At 35.5% G+C, this 26,503-nt stretch overlaps 3 protein-coding genes across 4 annotated transcripts in view; all 3 read left to right on the top strand.

Moving 5' to 3' along the window:
• ghrb (growth hormone receptor b) overlaps nucleotides 1-8,492 on the top strand; it is a 41,098-nt gene extending 32,606 nt beyond the window's left edge. Inside the window, 5 exon segments of one of the 2 annotated variants that reach the window (NM_001111081.2) lie at nucleotides 1,371-1,555; nucleotides 1,829-1,970; nucleotides 2,715-2,805; nucleotides 6,402-6,471; nucleotides 6,794-8,064. In NM_001111081.2, coding sequence (NP_001104551.1) covers nucleotides 1,371-1,555; nucleotides 1,829-1,970; nucleotides 2,715-2,805; nucleotides 6,402-6,471; nucleotides 6,794-7,588 — 1,283 coding nt within the window. In that variant the 3' untranslated portion in view covers nucleotides 7,589-8,064. 2 annotated transcript variants of the gene reach the window in all.
• Nucleotides 8,065-16,373, top strand: ccdc152 (coiled-coil domain containing 152). The gene is made up of 8 exons (XM_068216032.2): nucleotides 8,065-8,807; nucleotides 8,920-9,025; nucleotides 10,518-10,586; nucleotides 10,697-10,761; nucleotides 11,890-11,992; nucleotides 12,117-12,244; nucleotides 14,842-14,937; nucleotides 15,017-16,373. The coding sequence occupies exons 1-8, from the start codon at nucleotides 8,745-8,747 to the stop codon at nucleotides 15,125-15,127; spliced, it is 741 nt and encodes a 246-aa protein (XP_068072133.2). The 5' UTR covers nucleotides 8,065-8,744; the 3' UTR covers nucleotides 15,128-16,373.
• nim1kb (NIM1 serine/threonine protein kinase) lies at nucleotides 15,092-25,162 on the top strand. Its single transcript, XM_021469063.3, has 5 exons — nucleotides 15,092-15,181; nucleotides 17,052-17,404; nucleotides 18,857-19,150; nucleotides 20,679-20,947; nucleotides 21,539-25,162. The coding sequence occupies exons 3-5, from the start codon at nucleotides 18,874-18,876 to the stop codon at nucleotides 22,292-22,294; spliced, it is 1,302 nt and encodes a 433-aa protein (XP_021324738.2). The 5' UTR covers nucleotides 15,092-15,181; nucleotides 17,052-17,404; nucleotides 18,857-18,873; the 3' UTR covers nucleotides 22,295-25,162.
• The last annotated feature ends 1,341 nt before the right edge of the window (nucleotides 25,163-26,503 follow it).

Below are 26,503 nucleotides of genomic sequence, written 5' to 3'. Positions count from 1 at the left end.
ATATAAAAGTCTAAAATATTTATATTGTGCAAAAAGTTTTTTTTTGTAATACATTTTGCCATAATCAAAATAGCATTTTTACCCAATTCTGTCGTATACACAGTGGGGGAAATACGTATTAAATATGTCATGTTTTTCTTTTCTTGGGAATAATATTTCTAAGCTGTTGACAAATACCTAAACAATACAAACATAAAAAACAAAACAAAAGAAAAATCTTGATATACTAATGGTATAACAAAGGGAGAAAGTACCGAAATGTGTAATAGGCTTTTTTGGTGATGACGCCTCTCATATGGAGAATGAAGTCACATGAATCAACAGTGTAAAAATCTTGATGGTTCTGTTGGTCTCGTCTAGCTTTATTTTAAATCTGAGCTTTATTTAGAAGTCAGGTGATTATCTGGTCCATTGTGCAGCTTGATTTTCTTTGTCTGAAACCATTTGAGAGCTTCTTTTGCTGTGATTTAAATCATTGTCTTGCTGAAATGGTAATGTAGATGTTAGACTGAAGCAGCTAAACGTAATTTCTACTGACGAAGGGTGGAGGGTTGCTGAATAACTGCTGAGAGATTTCAGCTGCTTTCTGGGCTTACACTGCCTTTTTACACCTCCCTTTTTTCATGTGTTCAGTACTGTTTCCCTGCATCATTTCATTTTATCACACATAACTTCATTTGTAAACTAATTGGATTTTCTTTGCACATATGAACTTTCTTGGTTGTTACCAGCATTCAGGGAAATTTTCAAGGTAACGGCACCTGTAGAAATATGTTTTCTGACTGAATGGTGGCATGTTCAATACATATTTCCCCCACTGTGTGTATATATATCTAAAGTTATGAAATAATTTAAGCGTTCACATGAAAATTCTCAATAACAATTAATTTGTCTTTTTTTTTTATTCTGTAAACTACTGCCATTTCTTCCAAATTTATTTTGACTACATGAAAAATCTCAGTTTCATTTTCTAGTTCAGTTTCTCTGAAATAACAATTTATATTTAATTTGTTTTTGTTTTATTTTGTAAATTACAGATGGAAGAAAAACACAGGACATTGTTATGTAAAAAGTTGTTAAGTAAAAAAAGTGCTGGTTTTTCTTTATTTCTTTTGCTTTTAGACAACAAAATACCAATGTTTTCACTTCAGAAATGTTTTGGTGGAATAACACAAATTTTCTCTCACTATAACTGAAAACATTTGCTAGTCTGTTCAGTTGTCATTTTATGTTTTTTTTTTAAAGTGGAAGAATTTTTTTATAAACCATTTGACCTTAACCCATACCTAATAAACATATCAAATAATAACAACCATAAGAATTTTTGCTGGCATGTTACATTTATTTATATGGGCTCATTATTTCTGCAGTGTTTCCAGACCCACCTGTAGGTCTAAACTGGACTCTTTTAAAAATGGCCTCCAGCGGTTTACACTGTGATGTGGTTTTAAGCTGGGATCCACCTCCCTCCGCCGGAGTGCCTCTTTCAGATGGATGGATCTCACTGGTTTACGAGACACAGTACAGAGAAAAGGATTCAGACCAGTGGAACACAGTGAGTCTTATGCAACACTCTGCAATCTGCGCATCCAGCTTTCTAATACGCTGCTAATAAGAAACAGACCTGAAGTTAAATGAGTTTTCTGAACAGCTCCTCGGATGCTTTATTATTTCCAAGAAAGCTTGCGAGTCATATCGTTTGAGTCACCATGGTGAAGCCATAACGCTGACCTGGATCTTGCAGACTTAATTAGGCCATGTTTGGAGCTTGTTATCTCCAAGGTCGGACGCGTTATGATGTTTCTCAGCCTTGTTTGTTTCTCTACAGCTGGAAAGTGACAAAAACACACAGGCATACATCTATGGTCTGGAAAGCAACACTGAATATGAACTCAGAGTCCGGGCAAAAATGAGAGGCTTCCACTTCGGAGACTTCAGTGACTCCATCTTTATACTTATACCTAACAAAGGTTTGATTTAAGATTTGCTAGTCTTTATGCTTCAACCCAGGCTCATTCTGAAAATGTACCTCTATATACATTTGAGAGCATCAAATATGTCCCAGAAACGTCCCGTTTTTTTTTTTTGTACAGTTTTTGTTTACACCAATCCTCCAGAGGCCACTGTGTATGCTTTTCGAGATCTCAAATTTCTCTCGCTAGTGCCATTTGTGCCTGCTGTTCTTGTGTAAATCCACTAGAAGTGGATTCAGTCAGTTATGATTGACTGTTTGACTGACTGACCAGTCGAAAGACCCATCCTCCTCCTTCCCTAAACCTAACCAATAGTGTTTTCAAAAGCACCGATTGACCCGCCCACCCACTTCCGTAAACCCAACCAACAATTTTAAAAAGCAATCCAGAAAAAGAAAAGCCCTCGACTAATTTTTATTATGTTTTCAGATTTTACCACATTCTCACCCTGTTATTAAGTTGTTTATTTTAGGAGTTTATTATTAAACTCCTCTGCATTTCAAGTCCACCAACATACATGGCGAGCTTACTGGACAAACTGGTAACAGTGGGAAAGCTGTCAACATGTTTATACACGGTCAGCTGGTAAGCGCAAAAAGGAATGCAGCCTTACGTACTTCTGGATACATAATTCTGGATCTCCAGAAGCGTATATAGGGCTACGTTTTCAGAATGAGCCTATGTTGGTATGTTTTTATATTGAAGTTGCTTTATTTTTATAATGTCCTGTTTTAATTTCAGAATCAAGAATTTCGATTACGGCTGTGCTGGTCTTTACTGCTGTTAGTATCACCATTATCTTGATGCTGATTGTAGTTTCGCGTCAACAAAAGTGAGTATTTGCGCGGTTATATGTATTAATGTATGTGCAAAAAAAGTATGCGCAAGTGAAATCTGTGTACAGTTTGTATGAATGCAATGATTTCCTGTGGTTTTCCTGTTAAAGCACTTATTAGGTTCCTCTACCCCTTCCCTTTCCTGCTGTAGCTTTAAAGGGGTCATCAGATGCAAAGTTCACTTTTACAAGTTTTTGGAAATTAAATGTGTCTTGGCAGTGTGTGTAGACAACCACCCTATTATAGCTATGTTCACATAGTCAGTTTTTGGAATGGACAACAACATTTCCTTATAGCTGTAAGTCTCAAAATTTACAGAGCAGCTTAAAGTAATGTTTCAATTGTTGTTGGCCTGAACATGCAATGGGAGTCATCAAAAACATTAAAGATGATGTCTTTATGAGGGATACAAAACATCAAAGATTATTATTATGGCACCTACAGTTGAAATCAGAATAATTAAACCCCCTTTGTATTTGTTTTTCTGTTTTTCCCCAAATGATGTTCAAATATTTCCCCAATTGATGTTTAACAGAGCAAGGAAATTTTCACCATATGACTGATATTTTTTTCTTCTGGAGAAAGTCTTATTTGTTTTACTTTAGCTAGAATAAAAGCAGTTTTTAATTTTTAAAAATAATTTTAAGGTCAACATGTTTAGCCCCTTTAAGCTATGTTTTTGTTACAGAACAAACTGTCGTTATACAATAACTTGCCTAATTATCCAAACATGCCTAGTTAACCTAACTAACCCAGTTAGGCCTTTAAATGTCACTTTTAACTGTATAGAAGAGTCTTGAAAAATATCAAGTCAAATATTATTTACTGTCATCAATTAATCAGTTATTAGGAATGAGTTATTAAAACTATTATGTTTAGAAACGTTAAACATAAATCAGAGAAAAAAATAAAAAGGGGGGGCTAATAATTCAGGGGGTTTAATAATTCCTATTTCAACTGTATGTTAACAAAAATACTGTTTTTTGCAACGGGCATAACGTACAACAGAAGGCATGATTTTTTCTGCAGTTCTGTTGTAGACCGACACTGACAGTGGCTTTTTTTACTTGCAAATGTTTTGTTCCTAAACAGCACTTACTATTGAGTGCAACATTTAGATTGCAATTCTGGTGGGAGTTGCTCCAGTGGAAAGAGAGCGATTGGATAGAAAAACTACAGATGATACACACAGTATCGCCATCTCTGTGAGTTGCTGGAGCCCCACAAAAAGAAACTCCTCACTCATATGTGACAAGCAGTATGAGTACAGAAGGGAGTCAGAATTGTTTAGTGGTATTAAGGACGGCTTGTAGAATATCACACAGTAACACATCTATTTGGTGTATAATAAGGTTATTATAGTTTCATCATTCATTTTCTTGTCGGCTTAGTCCCTTTATTAATTCGGGGTCGCCACAGCAGAATGAACCGCCAACTTATTCAGCAAGTTTTTACGCAGCGGATGCCCTTCTCTGCACAACCCATCTCTGGGAAACATCCACACACACACTCATACACTACGTACAATTTAGCCTACTCAATTCACCTATACCGCATGTCTTTGGACTGTGGGGGAAACCGGAGCACCTGGAGGAAACCCACGCGAAGGCAGGGAGAACATGCAAACTCCACACAGAAACGCCAACTGAGCTGAGGTTCGAACCAGCGACCTTCTTGCTGTGAGGCGACAGCACTACCTACTGCGCCACTGCCTCGCCATTATTATTAATAATAATAGTTATTATAAATTATTTTTATTTTTATATTACTATTTTTGCATTTGCTGTAATTTTTAGATTTACTGTGTTTTATTAATGGTTATGCTAGTTTTAGATTAGTTTTTATTTTGTTAGCACATTTCTATTTCTTTTTTGATATATTTAGTTTACAGAACATGCCCACTGTTGACCAAAGCAATTTTTTAGTGTTTGCAGAGTTCACAATAACTCTTCTTCAAACCTCTTAGCAATAAAAGTAAAAAATTAGTTTGAATAGACACTGAACCCAAAACCACAAAAATGCAACTTAAATTAATAGAAGTCAAAAAAGTTTAGAGAATTAACAAACATCTTCATTTTAAAGATCATTTATGTAGTTAAACATGCCTAGTTTACATTTTTGGCAAATGAAGAAAATGTGTGTGTCTGTAAAAATGTGTCATTTATTTTCCTTTGGCTTAGTCTCTATTTCAGAGGTCGCCACAATGAAATGAACTACCAATTATTCCATATATATTTTACACATCAATGCTTTTTCAGCCGCAACCCAGTTTTGGGACAACATGTGTTAGATTTATTATTATTTATTATTATTATTTTTGTTAATTATTTTAATTCATTGACTGTTGTTAATTTTAGTTAGTCTTAATTTTTGTTTATTTACTGAATTGACTTTGACCAGAAGATCGGCTGTTCATGCCATAACAGGCAACTCTATATCCATATACAGCCACATCTAGATCCATCAATACTCCTCAATAGCCCTTTTTGCCATTATTTACAGACCCCTTTGATTCCACAAAGCCTTTATATGCAATATGTGCATAGATGAGGTGACGTGACATGATATTAGTTGCCCAGCACTGTTTCGTTCACACAGTGTGTGTTGCAAGAATGCGTTTGTGAGTCCTGAAAATGTACAGGTGCGCATTCAGTTATAGAATGCGGTTATCAAACTTGTAAATAACAGTATTGTGTGTGAACGCAACCGTATTAAGGATTCAAATAAGGGACTGACAACCATAATCTTCTGCTGTGTGAATGTGGCCGATGATTAAAAACACCCAGTGCTTTTTTAATCCCTAAATCATAAGCACTTTCTGAGATCAAGCTGATCTCAGATTCTTGGCAAAATGACATCACACAGGTTCAGGCCCCTCCCACATCTGTTGACTGACACTGGCGTTTTTGGTGTACACTCACACCAAGTCAATTGCTTTAAAGACTAAAAAAAGATTTCTATGAACAGAGCTGATTTTGAAAATGTAAACAGAGTGTTTTCGCACTACTCTTGATAAATTTTAAACGAAAGTGTGTTACAGACTTTTCATAAAAAATCATATGAACTTCTGGAGACACGGTGGCTCAGTTGTTAGCACTGTCACCTCACAGCAAGAAGTCGCTGGTTTGAGTCCTGGCTGGGCCATTTGGCATTTCTGTGTGGAGTTTGCATGTTCTCCCCTTGTTCACATGGGTTTCCTTTGGTTTCTCCCACAGCCCAACGACGTGGTATAGGTGAATTGAATAATGTAAATTGACAATAGTGTGTGTGAATGAGTGTGTAGGGATGTTTCCCTTTATTAGGTTGCAGCTGGAAGGGACTCTGCTTTGCAAAACATATGCTGGATAAGTTTGTGGTTCAAGTCGAAAGAAAATTAATAAATGTATGAATGAACTTCTGGAAAATGGGCATTCGATGAAACCCTTATACTGTGACTGCTTTGACTTTTGACTTGTAAAACAGAAATATTGTTTAGTCTGAAGCAGGAATTGCTTTATGATAGTTTTAAAAGGTTATTTTCTGATTTATTTTATGCAAAAAAAAATAAATAAATGCATAATTGACATCAGTTTGATGTGAATTTTTTTTGTAGGATAATGGTGATTTTCTTGCCACCCGTTCCTGGACCAAAAATCGAAGGCATTGACCCTTTGAATTTTAAGGTATTTGAGACTACATTCATATTTACAAATATGGAATTTCTGGTAACCCTTTATTTTGATGGTCTGTTTAAGTATTAGTAGACTGTCTTCTTAATATATGTTGATACTGCTCCTTCAACAGACATTTAACTGAATATAAGAAACCTTGCAAGTACATGTCAACTTACACTAACCATAACTCCAACCTAACAGTCTACTTATAATCTTATGAGAATTAGTTGCAAATTAAGTTAAATTCAACAAACAGACCATTAAAATAAAGTGTGACCAAAATTTTTTTTTTTCAAATAATACAATTTCTATTTTGTTGGTTTATCCACAGAAAGGCCAGGCAAGTGACTTTAAAATCTTAGGGACACACCCGGACTTGCGGCCAGAGCTGTACAGCAACGATCCATGGGTCGAGTTCATAGAAGTGGACATTGACGAACCACATGAGAGCCAGCAGGAGCTTCTCATCGCTGACTCATCGGCCTCGGACTCTCCACAGATGCCTAGTAGTTTCAAGGATGATGATTCGGGATGGGCGAGCTGCTGTGATCCAGACCTGTCAGATCACGATCAAACGGATCTAAAACAAGCTTCCAGCAGTTGCCACGATGGTTTCCTCCCGCTGTCACGTGCACACTCTGCGGCTCCCGTGCCACAAGAACCAACCTGGTCAAACAATCTTTACTCACAGGTTAGTGACATCACTCAGCGTGGTGAGTTCGTGCTGAGTCCAGAAGAACAAGAAATGGCAGCTCTGCAGGATAAAGACATCAATAAGAAGAAAGAAATCCAACGGTTAGCGATGATTCCTGATGAAAGAGGCTACACCTCTGAGACTGTGGCCAGTACTATCAGCGCCCATCACAATAAACCAAACCCACCCAAGACTGATCAAGAACAGCACAGTGAATATAGAGACACAGAGACATCCCCTTGGTCCAGTGCTTTTCCTATTCTTGCAAAGCCTCCCAGCCTAGATTACACGATGGTTGATGCGGTTGACTGGACAAATGGTCTCCTCTTGAAACCTAATACACCAACAGCCCCACAGAAGGCAGCAGCGAAGACTTTGTTTACTCCTGTCGGATACCTGACTCCTGACCTTCTGAACAACATTACACCTTAACTAAAAGTGGAGTATGTTTGCTCTTTGTCAGATGTCTGACTGCTTAGCCAACACCGAACATGAGGTGTGATCCACGAGGAGGGAATCTTGAAGCAAAGCCAGTTCTCAAGCCTTCTCCAGTGGAATGGACGTCATGAAACAAATCTATTGGCAAGCTAATAAATGGCTGTATATGGCCTGGAGTTTTTCCTTTCTCATTTGGAGGGTTAACAAGTTCAGAGGTTATTTTGAGCAGATATGGAGTATAAGTATTAGCTGGTTGTTTGATGCCATAAAAAGATAACAACTCATTTATATTAGCTGGTTGTTTGATGCCATAAAAAGATAACAACTGAATTGTTATGCTTTTACATTTAGTCATAAGACAGCTATATTTCTCTACCTGTTGATATACATTTGTGTACTTTTATTGTTCATTTTCAGTGAACTAACCACCAGTATGTGTCTGAAAAAAAGTGCCTACTTTTAATTTAAACATCAGTGTTAAAAAATGTTGCTTTATTCATTCAAGAGGGACTTCCTTTGTTTATGTTACCTGGTAATCTTTTCTTCCTCAGTGTTATACTTTTCTTCCATAAATGACTGGACATGATTTTGTGACTCAATAGGGTAAATATGATGAACTTTTGCTGACAAGCTGTCCTTGCCTGAAAAAAACAACAACAATAAACCAGGCTAAACTGGTTTATCTGTCTCTCTTATTGGTCTTAGAGTGGATTGAGACCAGATTTCTGACAGACTGTAAAACCTTCTAAAGTCCAGCAAACTTGCTAGTTATTTTTTTGCAGGTTTGTACATTTAGTGATGTGCTTGGGCATGCATCAATACTGTTTATCAGTATAAATCAAACAATGTGTTTTGTAACCATGTATCGCTAAATAAAACAGCAGCATTTGAACTCTGATATCCTGATTTTGCACTCTGTGACCTACCTGCCGCTCCCTTATTAAATAACCTTACTTCAAGTGGTCACGTGCTTAATTTTTCGAAGAAACGGCGGAACGACCTGCAAGGATTTTCCAGCTTAATTCCTGGTGTTGAATTTGGAAACAAACACGCCGTAAAGGTCGTTTACCATATACATAATTTACTTTATCTTAATTGAAGACTGGCGTCAGATATTTATCGTTTGCCGCCGAGCTTTAGAGAAGTCAAGATGAAAAAGCATTCGGCCGTCGACTTGACTAAACTCGTAAAAGATTTCATCCACCTGGAGAATGTAAGATCATTAAGTGTGTTTACGATAATAAGAAAATAACCCTTGTTAAGAACATCGTTGTTATAAAGCTATGAATGTGTTCTGAGGTAAACGGCTGTCTTATGTGATTAAGAAAATTACAGAGATGAAAGGGGAAAATAGTACTCTTGAAGTACAACTGGACGAGACTGGCAGACTTTTAAAGTTAGCACAAAACAAGGAGAAGCTGTTAATTGAAGGTAAGACATTATGAGGGGAAAAGAAGAAAATAACACGGTCACTAACATTTTAGACTGTTGTCTGCTGACATCTAGCGGTCATCTAGTAAGTCAACGTCTGTACAACAATGAAAGAATGACAGACAACGAAAGAAAATTAAACAAAAAGAAAGAAAGAAAGAGTGAATTTTAATATAACGTTAACAAACCCACATCTCTTGGACACCCACCAACATTGCTATAATATGTGTAAGTTACATGATAATATGCAGAATTTAAGCTTGAACAGATAAAGTGAAATGTTGCAACTGACCCCCAGCAGTTTTTTAATTTTTATTTTTTGGTAAACAGACTAAATTTACATTGTTAAATATGTTAAATTGGCCATATAAATAAGTTACAGACTATTAAAATAATAAGCAACAACGAATTTTCAGGCCAAAAAAATTTACATAAAGAATTTTTTTTTTTTTTACTGAAAATATAGACTAAACCTTTACAAAAAATACTTCTTTGAACTCTGAAATTAATTAATCCAAAAAAAAAAAAAAATGTCCCCAAATTAAATTAAGATGAAACTGTGCTAAAATTTTAATTGTTCATTGTTAATATGGTAAGCTTTTAAATGAATTTTGTAATTGGGGATAGTTGCAACAGCATGCCCCCACTCTCAACCCTGATTAAAGTGTCTATAGGGAGATACAATAGCTTTAATACTTGATAGCTGTACCTATTTAAAGCTAAGAAAGCAATTATTTAAATTATATGAATTAATAACATTTCACAAAAAAAAAAAAAAACTGATTAGACAGTATATACATTAAAACATTTTTTTTTAACTAAAAGTTGGATTTTTACTGAAGGATTTACCCTCCCTCTTGGTCTAACTGAGAATATACAATATTAATATCTAGCTCATTCCTGAATGGAGGATTAAGTTTTGTTGTAACTGCCCCATGTTGCAACTGTCCCCACTCTCCCCTACTGGGGAAACACAGGAGCACATTCAGTCAAGAACTCATTCTGTCTAGGTAGATGCTCCCCAGAAAATCTTTTTCACCTGTGGCTGTTAAGTTAGACAATTAGTTAAATAATGAATGTATGGTGTAATATTTTATTCTCTTTTCCTCTGGGATAATACATATTCTGTTCATTCATTCATTCATTTTCTTTTCGGCTTAGTCCCTTTATTAAACCGGGGTCACCACAGCGGAATGAACCGCCAACTTATCCAGCACATTTTTAAGCAGCGGATGCCCTTCCAGCCACAACTCGTCTCTGGGAAACTATTCAGTTTTATATTTTTGTAATATTTCTATATTATTTTTTCTGTTCTGCATGTCTTACATAAAAGTTTTATTTGACATATTTAAATAGGTCAAATGCCAAAAAACTGACAGTAATTTTGTTCATCATTAGTGTTCTGTTAAGGTTCAGTAATTGAACCTGAATGAGGATGAAAAGGTTATTTGCCAATTATTATTATGGCTTATTTCTGTGCTTTTCTTTTTAGAGAGACATGGACTTTTGGAAAGTGTCAAAGGTCTACAAAACACCATACAGCAGCAGTGTGATCTCAGAGGTAGAGAAATTATTTTAGGGTCGTGTTGTTCACCTGATATAACTCAGTCACTACATTGTATCTCCCTAACCAAATTAAAACATACCTGCATTCATCACAAATCTCTCCAGCTGAAAATGAAAGGCTGAAAAATGCAGCTCTTCAGATGAAGAAAGAAAACGAGGCTCAATTAGAGGTGAGATGAGTCTATTCCGATATACAGTTCAAGTAAACAGTCAAATTATTTACTGCTACAGTTTTTTAAAAGCTTTTTATGAAGTACTTTTTCAGTTTAATCTAAAGAAATATATTAAGTGTTTTATTGATTGCATTTTTCTAATTTTTATATATTTTTTCTCATGCACTGAGCTATAAATTCAGCAGTCCTTACATTTTACTTCACAGCTTTATTCATATCTGTATTCTAAAGTGTTTTACATGAGTTGACTGATTATTTACATTTAAAGTCTATATTATTATTTTTAAAATTATGCCAAATGATGTTTAACAGAGTAAGAAAATTTTCACAGTATGTATGATAATATTTTTTTCTTATTTGTTTTATTTTGGCTAGAATAAAAGCAGGTTTTAATTTTTTAAACAATTTTAAGGACAAAATTATTAGCCTTTTTAGCTATGTATTTTTTGATAGTCTATAGAACAAACCGTTGTTATACAGTAACTTGACTAATTACCCTAACCTGCCCAGTTAACCTAATTAACCCAGTTAAGCCTTTAAATGTCACTTTAAGCTGAATAGAAGTGTCTTAAAAAATATCTAGTCTAATATTATGTACTGTCATGATGACAAAGATAAAAATAAATCAGTCATTAGAAATGAGTTATTAAAATGTTTAGAAACGTGTTGAAATTTTTTTTAAATAGAAATTGGGGAAAAATAAACAGGGGGGCTAATAATTCAGACTTCAACTCTACATTTAATCTGACTTTTTTTAAATGAATATTAAATCTGACCTATTCTAAAGTTCAAATATATGCACATTAGCACATTTAACATAAATATTAAAATAAAATAACATTTTTGAAAGGAAAATACAAAGGAAAATGTCATTTTAATGTAATCAATATACTGCTTGTATTTTTACTTCATTCATCTGCAGTAGCTTGCCTTAATACTGTTCATTACAATGCACACAGTATTTATGCAGTTTATTATAAGGTATTTATTATCTATTTTTTTAAGGTTGCTTTCCCTAAAACATTGTTTTGTACAATAGTGTGCATACAGATACAGTAAGATTTATTTGGTTGTAAGAGAGCAAATTTGTCATTTATGTTAAATTTTGCCCTCTTGGGGTTGCAGGAAAGCAAGATTCGAATTCAGAGACTTACAGAAGAGATGAAAGCGCTGCAAGAGGGACACCAGAGGGAGCTGGAGAACTGTGATAAAGAAACACAAAGAAAATGTAAGTAAAATCATTCCTCATCTTAACAGCATCTACAGGAATAAACCCAATCACAACTGTGCAGTATAGAATCAAAGATATTTGCTGTACTCAAATAGCAAATCTTTCCACCTTGTCTTTAAAGTAAATGCTAAAGATACTGAACTGAAAGTGGCTCATGAGAGATATGAATGCACTCTGGAGGAAATGAGAAGACAGATGACGGAGAAGGAGAAAGAAAAGCAGAGCCAAATCATTAAACTTCAAATGGAGGTAAAAGTTTGATTTAGCAGCCTGATTGTTATGCAAATAAACAAACTTATATAGATTAAAACGAAATGTGTTATCCAAAAATGAAAATATACAGTTTTTTATTCATTCTCAATCAATCGAAATGCAGCAACTTTCTTCTAAAGTGTAACATTATAGATAGAAACATCCTTGGTAATTCATAAAAAGTCTTCACCTACTTTGAGTGTCACACACACACAAAAAAAGAAAACCAGGGACTCCTGAAGATACAGTGATGTCTCATGAAGTGAAGTGATCAGTCTGTGGAAGAAACTCAGCATAAAGATTCAAGCTTACAGTTGACAGTCTGGAATGCGAGTGTCCTGTTGAGAGTGGAAACTCAAACGTGAGCTGATACTGTTTGTTTACTAATATTGTTACCTAGGTTGCAGCATCCAGTATATGCAGTTACCATTACACAGGCATGCTCTTTTTCCATCATAAAGTAGTTCAGGGTAGGGCCAGACAGAATCTGCGGACAGTTTTTGTTTTTTCAGTGCAGATTTAAAAAAAAAAATATGTGGTAAGATTTAAGGAGTATCATAAATAAAAACTAAATATATTAAGAAAAAAATTTAATCTTTTTAACTTTTATTTCATCTTTACAATGCAAATAATTAGATTCCCTTAAATGGTAAACAAAGCAATTGTCTTTTGTGATATATCTACAAAAAGACACAAAATATTACTTTCCCATCTGTATTGTAAATAAATCAAATGAGCATTTTTATATTTGTCAAAAATATTACTGAAATTAATTTAAAAACAATAAATATATATAAGATAAAATAAATATAAGTTTACACACATTTACACATGAATAAATAGACTCAGGGAGCTTCAAGACACTCAAGCCACGGTCAACACTGCAATTTTCGCTCCATAGACTTCCATTCGAACGCATGCGTTTCCAGTCTGCCGCATTCGCAAGCTCATGCAACAAGCTTTACAGTTCGCTGCAATAGAAAGTTCAAGCATTGTGAACACTGACCTTCAAAATTGCATCATTGTGTAAGACCAATTGAAGATCAAAACATGACCTCTCTGGACAGAAATTTATTATATGGAGCAATCACTCGCTTTAATCACTCTAATCATCTTGCTTAAACTTATACCTTTTCGCAGCGTAGTATGACAAAATTTTGCATGCTCAAACTCTAGTGACCTCGGCTTTACCTGTAGGTTTCAAACAAGCCTGAAGGACTCAATTAGTTTGATCAGGTGTGTTTATTAGGTTTGGAACTAAGGCCCCGTTTACACTAGTGCGTTTTAGTTTTAAAACGGCGTTGTAGAATGAAAACGATCCGCGTCCACACTCGCGTTTTACCCAGCGTTTCTGAACTGCTCTCCGTCCACACCAAAACGCTGAAAACGCACATCACGTGACCACACACACACTCTCGGACAAGCGCTCCAGCATTTCTACCCAGATGAGAGCTCTGCTTGTCGGACTGCTCATCAAGCATCTCCCGCTGGATCTAATCTCACTATATTTGCTAAACGTGATATTTCATTCATGTTGTTGTCTTTATCTAACGACAAATTCCCTGACTTTGATCATTGGAATCTATTAAGTTACTTGTTCACGGGTAACATGTTTTGGTTAAGCGCAAAGATAAGTTAATGATTAATCCAGGTACATTGACTGATCGCTTGCCTTTATTTCCTACAATGTATAAACTTATTGTATGTTATACTTTTATAATTATCGATTATTAAAACTGATATTCAGCAAAAGAGAGGGTGCGTTTCGTATTTTCACTGAAATTGAAAGGAGGCAGTTGTTATCGGCTCTGTTTTGTTATAAATATCCACACAGTGAAGATGACGCTCATATATTCAGCACGGCGCCTCAACATTTCTGCTGTCTGTTAAGTTGCTAATATTAAAAAGAAAATAGGCAATTCCTTAAATCATGTTTACATTTTATTGTTGAGAAAGTGAAACAACGTAGCCAAGGTGGTGTGAATGAAGTTATAAAGTACACTGTTCCCTTTGAAGATTTACCCGTGTCCTCGGTAGTCTGTTTTCCATATCAAACTGAGAAGGGGGAGACTGCAGCCTTGATCAAACTTGCGAAGTCTGAACTTACAAGAAGAGGATGCGAGACTGAACTGTGTGTGGGCTACTTAATATTGAGGAAAAGCCCCAATCAGATAGGCGAACGTTTGCAGCCCCGCCTCCGTTTTCAGATGTCTCCGTCTTTCCCCATCCACACTGAGACGGAGCAGCAGCGTTTTAGAATGAAAATGGCCTTTCCAGCGTTTTCAAAAAGCTCCGTTTTCGGCGCTCGACAACTCCGGCGTAGTGTGGACGGATGGCGTAACCATAGCAAAACTTATGCGTTTTCAAACTAAACGCACTAGTGTAAACGGGGCCTAAACTGTGCAGGGCTGCAGCCCTCCAGGCACTGAGTTTGACACTTGTGCTTTAGAGGGAGTAAAGTAAGAGCAAGTTCTCATTTTTGGGTGAACTATGCATGTAAAACTAGACTTCTATTTTTGGTGAAAAAAAACATATTTAGCTCCTTTTGTTTGTTGTGCAGTTTCCTAGTCTTAAAAATGTTTCATTCTTTATAGTTTGGTGCTAAACTTGCAAGGGCCCAGAGCATGTCTGCAAAGACTCAGACTCAAACGCAAGCATCTGCTCCGCGACCACAGAACATCTTTAAAAGAGTGAGTCGACAAAAACACCTCATGACATTGAGGGCAGCCAGCTTTCTCATCACACCTGGATTTCTATTGATGTTTTCAGAAGCTGCAGTTCATTCAGGAAGAGAAAAACAAAGAGATTGAGGCTCTGCGTCAGCGGGTGAGAGAGCTAGAACACCACAGTCTTCACGGACTAAAGAGGAGGAGAAACTGACACTTCTGTTCATCTGCCGGCTGGAACAGGATTTCACACTGCTTGCATTTCACAGTAAATTTCATTTAATATAGATTCCTTAAATATTTTAATTCAGTTCAGATTCAATGTATTTTTCAGGTTGTATTTTAACTTTAGTTACTTTTTTTTTATTACACTTATTTATTAAATTTGTAGTTTAGAAATTTAGAGTTTAGAAAGTGTTGTTTTATTGAACTATTATTACAGTTTTACTTGTATTTTACTACATTTTTTGTATTTTGATGTGCTTTTGTCAGCCATTGTTATCATATATTATTATAAATCATTATTTGATGTTTTCAGTTTAATTTATTAATTTTGGTATGTGCTTTTGTCAGTATATCATTATTATTTATATTAATCTTTGTAATAGTTTTAGGTTAATTTGAGCAGTTTATACTCTAATATTTTATACTTTAATACTGTTTTAATACTGTGAGTTTTAGTCAATAATAAGTTTTCTGTTTTAGTGTACATTGCATTTGCTTAATAAATGAGCATTCATGAAGCTATAGCTGCTGCATGAGAGGTCATTGAGAAGGGGAGGATTTGGCAGGTGACATGGGCTTCTGGGAGATTACAGCTCTTCGTGGAGTTCACACACCTGTAAACACAACCTCCATGTTCCAGATAAAGCTTGTAATCTTATCAATAGAGACACCTAGTAATTTGGTGCTTCCTCAAGCACACACACATGCACATGTGTACCAATATACATAGCAAATGCTTCACTCATGATGACATCAGACACCAGGAAAATGCTGGTTCATTTAGAGACTATTGAAATAAATGAGTGTTTAATTACAGAGTAAATCACTGAAGCTTCAAGCTTACTGAAAAGGAAAAACTAATATTAAATAATAAAAACAATTTAGTGCATAATTAATTAAACGCAACACTCTTTTGCATTAGTGTCCTATTTTGTATTTAGTGTGCGTATGTGTTTTGGATTAGCTTTTCAGTTTTTAATTGTAGTTTTGTTTTGAGTTTTTCTAAAGTGCATTTGTCATTGGCAATTAAAAATAATTGACATTAAAAATAATCCAGGTGAACAATATTATGCACTATTGTAGGATTATTCATATTTAGTTTATTAATTATCTTAGATTTGATCAGATTTATATTGCATTTTTATTTATATGTTTACTTTTGAAAGTTTGAGTTTATACATGAATAATTAGTTTTAGCTTTAAATACTTCATGTCATAAAAATATTATTTCATGCAACTTTTGTCTTGTCTTTTTTAAATAATATTTTTATTAGGTTTTTTCTTTTAATGTTAGTTGCATTTTTATTTTGTGAGGTGCTAGTATTTTATTAACACACAATTACAGTTTTACTTCTATTTTGAATGAGCATACATTTTTCGGATACATTTTGGTGGTATTATTATTATATAGTGTTTTTGGCAGTAGTTTATATTAGAAAAAATTAATATTTTAAAAAGTTTAGTTTTACTCAATATTAACAACCCTGACAATTATCTGTTATTTTCACATTTACAGTAAGCGAGAACAAATTCCTAGTCATTTTTCACCAAAGAAAACCCACTCAGTCCACGGTGCACATGCTTTCTCCATCACGAGTGTCACACATGCTCTTCAAAATGAAGACTGGCGGACTAGTAATAATCATATTATCAGCCAAACCCTTTATGTGTCAAGCAGGGCGTTCGGTAATCTCATTAACCAGGCTGTTACATAACGTCTGATCCTACGCTCTCCAGTCAGAGATCAACCTCATTAACTGACCATCATGTGTTTTAGGGTCTTCAGGCCTTCTGTTTGACTGAATCCCACCAGGACAAACAGGACAACACTTCTTGAGAGTGCTTCAAAAGAGTTCACGATGATGGTCATTCACCCTCTTTTTGCTGACGTTTTTGTCCTTTGTTGATTACAGGCATGGTCCCCGATGGTGGAAGGGATTAAGGTAGCTCTAAATAAAGCTGGCAGATTAGGAAACATGATACTGGCATGTTCTGTTTCACTGTTGGCAGAGGGATGGAAGAGTGTCTGAGGGAAACCACATCAGTGGGTGCAGATTCAGGACAGGACAGTTCAAGGCAATGTTTGCATACTGGTCATACTCTGATGTGGGTAAATGCTTTTAATCTCTAAAACAAAGAGATTATCATCCAGCTTTTTTGCAGACATCGGATCTTTCAGAAAGATAACATGTGGACATCTTCTTTGACTTCCAATCCCATAAAAAAGAAAAGCAGCTATGCCTTGGTTTACTGCAAGAGCCCAACGGTAAGATTGTTTTATTTACACTTGTGGTCAAATCTTTACTGCCATGTATACAGTAAAGGAAAAAAGGTAAGGGTATGGGTTTAAGAAAAAATGTTGCATTAGTTTTACTCTTATTATACTCTTATTATAACATTTCCTTCAAATTACAAAATGAATGGTTTTGTCTTGCAATAGGAGAATGAACATAAGCATATCTGAAAACTATTAGTAGTTTACATTATAATATTAAACAAAGTTTTACTCAAACTCAACTATAAATCATGAATTGGCCCTATAGGAAAAACATTTTAACAAAATAATATATTTAAATAGTATTATAAAGTTGTAATGCTATTTTGAAGAAAGCATTGAGTATTTTTGTTGTCAAATTATTAATTTACTAGTCTTCATAGTGCACTTTCAGAAACTAGAAGTATTTAACTAATAGCTATTTAACTGTCAACTATCAGTATATTGTAAGGTAGACTAGTATATTGTACAAAAAAACAAAAAACATTATCCTGTTAAGGTATATTTAAAAATATACTACACTGTAAATAATGCTGTATTCCACACAATCTTTTTTTGTTTTGTTTTGTTAGGACAACATAAAGGAATTAAGTCAGCACAATCATTTTTACAGGTGGATTGAACAGTAGTTTAAACAAACGGCAAAGGTCATTTTTAAGTGTATTTAAATCTACTGAAAATGTATCTACAAGTGTACTACTACAGTACATTAATATTAGTATATTTATTTAGACCTAAAATATACTTTAAATATAATAGACGTGTGCATATTAAATTGAAGTATATTTCATTTTGCTAAGGGTAGGCCAACTTTAGTATTTTTTTATTTCCAACATCATATGTTCATCATAATGTGATCACTGAATTAAATTTGTAGGGTTATTAAAAGCAAATATAGTCACTTTTAGCCAAGTATTCAGTAATTATAACAGAAATAAATAACAATGTCAAACAATGCATGTAAAAGTATTTGACCAATAAATTAGGGTAGAGGTTGTTGCAATGGGTAGTTCCATTACTGTAGAAACTTTGGACATTTATAGAATTTAAAATTGGTCTTTAACTTTACAATTTTAAATATTTTTCATATAAAAGAAGATGGTTCTTGACTTACTGAAAGGTTCTTTAAGGAACCAAAAACTGGTGAAAATTGGTGTGCTCCAACTAACTAACTTAGACATGTCATAGCATTTATAGTTTGCTGCTGTATGATGATTTTAGGTGCTTTTTTATCCTTATAAATCGCTCTGGATGAAAGTATCTGCTAAATGAACAAATGTAAATTTTCTGCCACTAAAATTTTAATATTAGATGAGAAAATTCATGCAAGTCATGGATACAGTATATTAATATGCTTTTAAGTGTTGCAATCCATTTGCATTCTTTAAGTGTACAAATATTGTGAGCTGTAGTTTATTTGCCTGCTGGAATCTTATTTTTCAGCCTTGAAGAGCAGCAGAATGCCTGAAAAGGCCAGACAGCGGTCTACACAGGTGTATCAGCACTATCTGTACACCGTGACGGACAGCTCTGAGTGCAGCTCAGAGAAAGAGGAGGATGAAGAGCCCTCCAAACGCCTCACACCACTGGAGAAGTTAACACTGGAAATGTGCAAAGATGAAAACACAGTTAAGGAGCTGACGGTGGGCAAACGAGTGGGTTTCTACAAAGTGCGAGGTCAGATCGGCTGTGGCAACTTTTCCAAAGTCAAACTGGCCACTCATGCCCTCACCAAAGGTATGGAGCTCTCTATAAACACCAAATAAACCCAGTTGCTACATCTCATACTATCTGTTCTAAATAGTATTTCAAAATGTAATGAGTCCAAAGTGACCTAGATGGACAATCTACTATTTCTAGTAGAAATTGTCATCCATTCAAACTCTGAAAGTGCTTCCACATTGAGTCCAGGATTCTTGTACAATTATTTTTGCATGTTTTTAAATTTCACCCAAAGCTTAACGGCCAATTCAGACTGGGCTTCAGCATCAACACTTGACGAAGGCCATGTCTGAAGTTGGGGCTGCTATTGCGCTATAGCAGCATCAGCCAGTGAAATTAGACAGCAGCTGGCTACTGTCTGAGCTGAGGCATTTGCATAAAGTTATCTAATTGGCTGACTCTTCTGTTGATGCCTAAAAAGTTGAGTAATTCCCAACGTTGAGTAATTCCAGGCGCCAACCCATCCACATATTACTCCGGCAATGCCTGACATCACACATTCAAAGTGAATGGGAAGCGTTAACACTGTGAATCGCGCATTAAGGTGTAGCATGTAGGATTGCCACTACTGGTTAAATTAGGTATTGCGGTCCAAATTCAAAAGAATAGGATCTTTTCACACAGCCCCCCTCCTCCAACATAAGGCACATTCGGTTGCCAGATTGACAGCACCAACAAATCGCAAGCATGTCTGACTATAGAGTTTTGAACTGTAAGCTGAGCAGCTAATGTTTACGCTTGAAATATTTTAATGGCTTGCAAACTAAAATCCCATTTTGGAGGCTTCTGTTGTCCTCTGGAAGTCACATTTAAGGTCACACTGCAAAAAATGATTTTCTTACTTAGATTTTTTGTCTTGTTTCTAGTCCAAATATCAAAAAATTCCTAAATCAAGAAGAATTTTCTAGACAAGCAAAACATACTGTCTTGTTTTGAGAAATAATATGCCAATATTAAGTGAGTTTTTCCTTAAAACAAGCAAAATAATAATAACCCACGCGAACACGGGGAGAACATGCAGACTCCACACAGAAATGCCAATTGACCCAGCCGGGGCTTGAACCAGCGACCTTCTTGCTCTGGGGCGAGTGTGCTGCCCACTGCGCCACCGTGCTGCCCTGTGCCAAAAAATAATCGGGTAAACTGGCAGTGAAGTTACACAGACCAAAACAACATAGAACATGTTACGTAACATGTTCTAACATGGGACACACATTTTCAAAGCAGATTAACTGACTTTTGTATAGTTTTTTTAGATAAACAAGTATGTTCAATCAGCATGCTTCTTAGATATCTTTTAACATATTTTGGTATTTTTATGATTTAGAGGAGTCAAAAACTTACAACACCACAAACTATTCAGTCACACCCTTAAAAACATACCTTTCCTTCACAAAAAGAGTATATACTGTACATTTAGGGAGTTGTATAAATAGGAGATTTGGGATGCAGCTTTTGCTTTTTTGGATTAAGGTTGGGAAATGGTAAGCGTAAAGTAAGTAACCGGATTATTGTGCAATGACGTAATCCTGATTTTACTCAGACAAGGTTGCAGTGAAGATTATGGACAAGATGCGGCTGGATGTGCAGACCCAGAGGATGTTGACCAGAGAGATCTCCAACATGGAGAGTTTATATCATCCAAACCTGCTGCAGCTCTTTGAGGTGCTGGAGACGCCGAGCAGACTCTACCTGATCCTGGAGTTTGCTGGAGGAGGAGACCTGCACACCAGAATCAGCTCTGGAGGAAAGCTGACCGACCTAGAGAGCAAGATTGTGTTCGCACAAATCCTATCAGCTGTCAAATACATGGTCAGACCCTCTATAGTAATATCATGACATATTTTACACTCTAGATTATAGAGCACACATCAATCGTAAGTATAGTAAATCTGTTAAATGGCTCAATAACATGACCAATAATACCAATAATAAAATCAATAATCATTTTGAAAAAAAATGTAAAGCTTAAAATAACAATTTATTAATGTCTCAGTATTAAATTTTAATTTGTTAATACACTAAGCATTGATATGTATAATTTTGGTAATTAAAAATATTGTAATATTATTTGTAGTATTTATACAGTATATAGAAATCAATCATATATATATATATATATATATATATATATATATATATATATATATATATATATATATATATACAGTACAGTGCATCCGGAAAGTATTTATAATGCTTCAATTTTCCACATTTTTCTACACACGATACTCCATAATGACAATGTGACAAAACATTTTTTGAATTTGTTGCAAATTTAAAAATAATAATAATATTATATTCACAGCCTTTGACGTGAAATTTAAATAAGTAATGATAGTCTTTGAATGAAAATGCTGAATTTATCTCAACTTAATATATTTACATGTGTGTTTGTTCCAGCATGAAAACAACATCATCCATCGAGATCTGAAGGCTGAAAACGTTCTTTACACAACCAACGGCTGCATTAAAGTAGCTGACTTTGGCTTCAGCACAAAGGTCAACAACCGCAACCAAGCCCTGGACACATTTTGCGGCTCACCTCCTTACGCAGCTCCAGAACTCTTCAAAGACGACTCCTACATCGGACCACCAGTAGATGTGTGGGCGATGGGTGTCCTCCTCTTCTTCATGGTGACTGGTAGCCTACCCTTCCGCGCCGACACTGTGCCCAAATTACGCCAAAGTGTCCTGGAGGGTGCTTATGTCCTGCCAATATGGGTCTCCGCTCCATGTCAGCGGCTCATCCGGGGCATCCTGAAACCTGAACCGTCGGAGCGATGTGCCCTGGACCAGATGCTGGGCTGTGAGTGGCTGCTGCCGGTGGAACTCTTTCGCCCAATTCCTCCATTATACCAGCTCAACCCCATCCACCTGCTGGAGGCTGGACCAGGAGAGCTGGACAGAGACCAGGAGGAGGTCAAAGGTATCCTGGAGAAACTAGGAGTTACTCCGGAGCATATTCTCAATAATCAAGGAAAGCGGATTCGGAGTCCTATTAATGGGGTTTATCGTATATTATTGCACAGAGTTAAGAGAAACAGAGGAGCAGAGTCTGTGCCATCAATCAGTGGAGTAGTCAAAGATCCTAAAAGAGACAGTCTGCGTGCCTACAGGAACCTACGACACTCCTCGAAACTCTGTGCACTTTCTTGAAGAGACTCCGCATTTACTTTCTTTTTGCTCCTTAATAGAAGGAAAGTCAATGGGGTTCACAAATATATTAGGACCAAGTGGACCTTTTCCAGTGAAACAGATAAAAACAATGTGCTGGGGGAAAGACCTCTAGTCTATTTTAAGGTTTTAGATCATGTAATCATTCTAACTCAAGATTAGCAAACATGAGATTTAAAAAAAAAAACTTGTCAGCTAAAAAATCAGTTTGCTTCTAAAAACTACTAAGTGTTTGGATCAGATATGGACAAATCCTATTGTTGGGTTAAAAAGTGTTTTTTTTTTATTTATTGAAAAAATGGGTTACACTGGAGTGGAATGCACTGTACTCTTTAGGAAACAGGCTCATTTTAGAAGTCCCCTATTACCGCTTTTGAATCAATTTAGCCAACTTTCCAGGTCTGGTGGTAGCACTTTTAGCTTAGCTTAGAAAAAATTATTGAATTGGATTAGACCATTATCGAGAGATGGACAGCATTTATGATACAAGTCTTTCAAATACATATTTTAAATACAAAATAGTATTTTGTCATTTGTATTTGATAGGGTTTGTGGAAATGGGTTTCTATTTTGTATCAAAAAACGTAAGTGTCTTGTATTTTTGTGTTTTTAAAATACTGTAAAATACTTTGTAAAAAGTCAAGACATCATAAAAATGGGACCTCTGATTGGTGTTTTTTACAGCCTGATCTCATGAGGAAACGTAAGTATGTTACATTTTTTCAGTTCAGTGGCTAATTTGTACGAATTCGGAAAACTTCAGTCGTACGAAAATGTATGATTTTAAAAAGAAGGCATGGCACCTAACCCCACCCCTAACCCCAACCGTCATTAGGTGAGGAGCAAATCGTACTAAATTTTAGGAATTAGATCATACAAATACATACGAATTAGTTACTAAATCAAAAAGTTACGAATTGCCCTGAGATTGCGCTGTTTCTTTTTTTTTTTTCTTCAATTATTTGCATAGGCTTGAGATTAGAACAGAAAATTGAATAAGAAGGTGGTCAATGCTTGAAGTATGGATGGAAGTTGTGCAACACACATAAAGAAAATAGATAAATGGCAGGGGTATATTTGAGTACAAGACAACAATCATTGAAAATAGTAACAATGCACAATGCCTAGACCAGTAATATATAATGGCAGTATAGTGTACAATTCAGCATCAGCATCTTTGCTTAAGAAAGTAGTTGGAATAAAATATCAGGCCTTAAGAACTGGATGTGGAGCCTATACAGCACATAATCATTCTCAGCCTCAGTGCTGCAGGTGAAAATGCAGAGGAAGTTTAGAAATATAAAACATCCAGTGTCTCCTCTAGGATGTTTTTCCAGCTGTGGCAACAGGCCTTTTTTACTCAGATCTAACAACTACCTGTGGTGTATTTCAATGACAAAAGTTGTGAGCGTAGTATTACAATTCGAGATCGTATTTATGTAATAGCCTACAAACATGCAAATCTCTGTGCTTGCGTGCCGATTTCCTCTGCTCGTGCACAAAACTTCTTGCACGCCCCCTCAAATACACGCTGATCAAACGCAAATCTACTTGTGCGCTCTCAAATAAACGCTGCTGAAGTGCGATTTAGTGTGTTTATGTAGTGACTATTTCTCCAACATTTATTAGATTTGCTAGGAATATTTGTTAAAGTTTCTAATAGACCCAAAGAATGACATGAATGCGTCCTGAAGTAAAGTTAAACGGCTATACGTCGTGTTTGCTGGCCTTACTGTCAGTCAGCCAGTCGGCTTGTAACCTTAAAGAGTTAAACAAACAGCGCACAGCACTACTACGGTTCCAGAAAAGTTTGCTCTGTTATAATTTACTAATACGTTTTGGTGCGATTATAACCTGCTATTAAAAAAACATGACAATGTTTTGAATAAAAAGCTGTAATGTAGCCGTGGCGGCATCAATATTGGCGTGGCGCCCCGCCATGGAAGAATAAATGTAGTGGAAACCATGACATCTAAAGATCACTAAGTGGTAAACTGAGACTCTTCCAGTTAAAGGAGAACTAAAGGAAATCTTGAGAGAATGCATAAACTATGTAATAGTAGTTTTGGATGGATTTCTGATGAAGATGCCAAGAAAATAAGACAAACAACATTAAAATAAGTCCTGCAGTGGCTGACTTCAACTTGTTCAGAGAAAAGCTGTTGTTATCAAACATTGTTTACTTCACTAATTCAGTTTAACGGTGAAAGGATTGATGCAATACCTTTTTTTTGTTGCGAAGAAACAGTATACTCCCGTGTAAAAGCACTTTATAGTATTTTCAAAATACAGTATTTTATATTGATACTTGTTGCGGTGGTTGTATTTTATAGTTTAATTTGATACTTGTGAAATTAAGGTATTTGGTCAAATATTTTAAAAATACATTTCAATGTAATTTTGCCCAACCCTGCCATTAGCATCTCGCTCCAAACTATTTAAACAGGGTGTGCCAGAAATGGAGTATAGTTCCTAGCCATATTGACCTTAAAAAATAATATATAATTTTTGTCAGTCTCAGTAGAGGATTTAACTACTAACTAGTCAAGCTTTAAATAGGAAAATTATCAAAACTTTTTTTTTGAGGGAAATGCTAATGGTCTAACATTATTCAATGATATGCTAACACACTAGACCCAGAGACTGGCTGAATGGATTCAAAAATGGTAGAAATCAACTGTTTATCTGAAGGGGAGTTGTAAAATTAGCCTATTTTTAATAAAGTGGAGTATTAATTTCAGTTACCAGCAGTGGGTGAAGTACACAAATCAAGCAATTGAGTAAAAGTACTGTTATACATTTACAAATATTCATTGAGCAGGTTTTGTTTTATTCAAAGCAACTTACAAATGAAGGACATAGCAAATGATTCATTCTAAAATCTTAATCTTCAAATATTACTTATTAATATTACTAAAAATTAAAGTGCTGTCATGATTTTTAATGAATTTAAGTATAGTATTTTTTATTTTTCAAATGTTTTTAAATAATTTGCAATGATCCAAATATTTTTGACACTAAATAGGATTAAATTGAGTCGAGTTTGCGTCAACTATCAGCTCAAAGAGTCTAAAGAATCAGTCTTCAGCCTACAGGAACCTGCCACTGTCCTCTAAATTCTGTGTGCTGTTGCTTTTCTTAGGTGCTTCTCTTTGGTTCTCAGTACAATGAAAGTCAGTGGGATCCAGAACAAACTGGACTTTATAGATCAGGGGTGTCCAAACTCAGTCTCTCATGCAGGGCCGGTGTCCTGCAGATTTTAGCTCCAACTTGCCTCAAAACACCTGAATGGGTGTTAATAGAAAGCGTATTACAGGGGTGTCCAAACTCGATCCTGGAGGGCAGGTGACCTGCACAGTTTAGCTCCAACGTCCTTTAACAAACCTGCCTGGAAGTGTTTAGTACACACGAAAAGAACTTGATTAGCTGGTTTAGGTGTGTTTAGTTGGGGTTAGAACTAAAATATGCAGGACACCAGCCCTCCAGGATCGAGCTTGGACACACCAGGCCTAGTAAGAGCTTGATTAGCTAGCCTACGTGTGTCTGATTGAGGTTGGAACTAAATTTTGCAGGACACCGGCCCTCCAGGATCAAGCTTGGACACCCCTGTTATTGACCGTAGGTTAGAAGCCATGCATCTTGAACTGAATAGACTTTATGGGAGGGCAATTTTGGCATTCACAAGAAATAGAAAAAAGCTGATGTGTTTAAAATAATAAAGGGAAACATTATTATTTAACTGTTTGTTGCATTTTAAATTAACTCAAAACTATATTTATTTTGGTAAGTCAAAGACAGAAGCACATGACTAAAATGATTAATGGAGATAAACTTTGGGGCACAGAACAGAAAAACAATGCATTCAAATGAGAACACTTTTGTAAGTGATGCCCAAAAAAGGAATCAGTTTATTCTAAAAAAATAAAATAAAATAAAAAATTTACTTCAATGCAAAACTTGAAGTAGAATTTTTTTTTTGACAAAATGTGATATTATTTAAAATAAGTGAAAATTACAGGGAGTGTAAATGGCAAAGGAGCCAATGGGGTGTTCTTGTGAGCCTTCTACTGGTTGGTTGTAGTGCCAGTGTCATATCATTTTAATAGGAAATATTTGTTTGCCACTTTGTGGTGAAAATGTAAACATACGGTAACCCCTATAAATTTATCATGTTACGCTTCAGTGTTTAAT

Source organism: Danio rerio, chromosome 21 (assembly GCF_049306965.1).
Source record: "Danio rerio strain Tuebingen ecotype United States chromosome 21, GRCz12tu, whole genome shotgun sequence".
Classification (NCBI taxonomy): Eukaryota; Metazoa; Chordata; class Actinopteri; order Cypriniformes; family Danionidae; genus Danio; species Danio rerio.
The sequence above is the reverse complement of the archived record's forward strand: the minus strand, read 5'-3'. Positions and strand labels throughout refer to the sequence as shown.

Coding starts and splice junctions, on each gene's coding strand:
- nim1kb (XM_021469063.3), top strand. CDS start 18,874: ATGCCTGAAAAGGCCAGACAGCGGTCTACACAGGTGTATCAGCACTAT. Junction 19,151..20,678: donor CACTCATGCCCTCACCAAAG/GTATGGAGCTCT, acceptor GATTTTACTCAG/ACAAGGTTGCAGTGAAGATT. Junction 20,948..21,538: donor TATCAGCTGTCAAATACATG/GTCAGACCCTCT, acceptor TGTTTGTTCCAG/CATGAAAACAACATCATCCA.
- ccdc152 (XM_068216032.2), top strand. CDS start 8,745: ATGAAAAAGCATTCGGCCGTCGACTTGACTAAACTCGTAAAAGATTTC. Junction 9,026..10,517: donor GGAGAAGCTGTTAATTGAAG/GTAAGACATTAT, acceptor TTTTCTTTTTAG/AGAGACATGGACTTTTGGAA. Junction 12,245..14,841: donor TCATTAAACTTCAAATGGAG/GTAAAAGTTTGA, acceptor CATTCTTTATAG/TTTGGTGCTAAACTTGCAAG.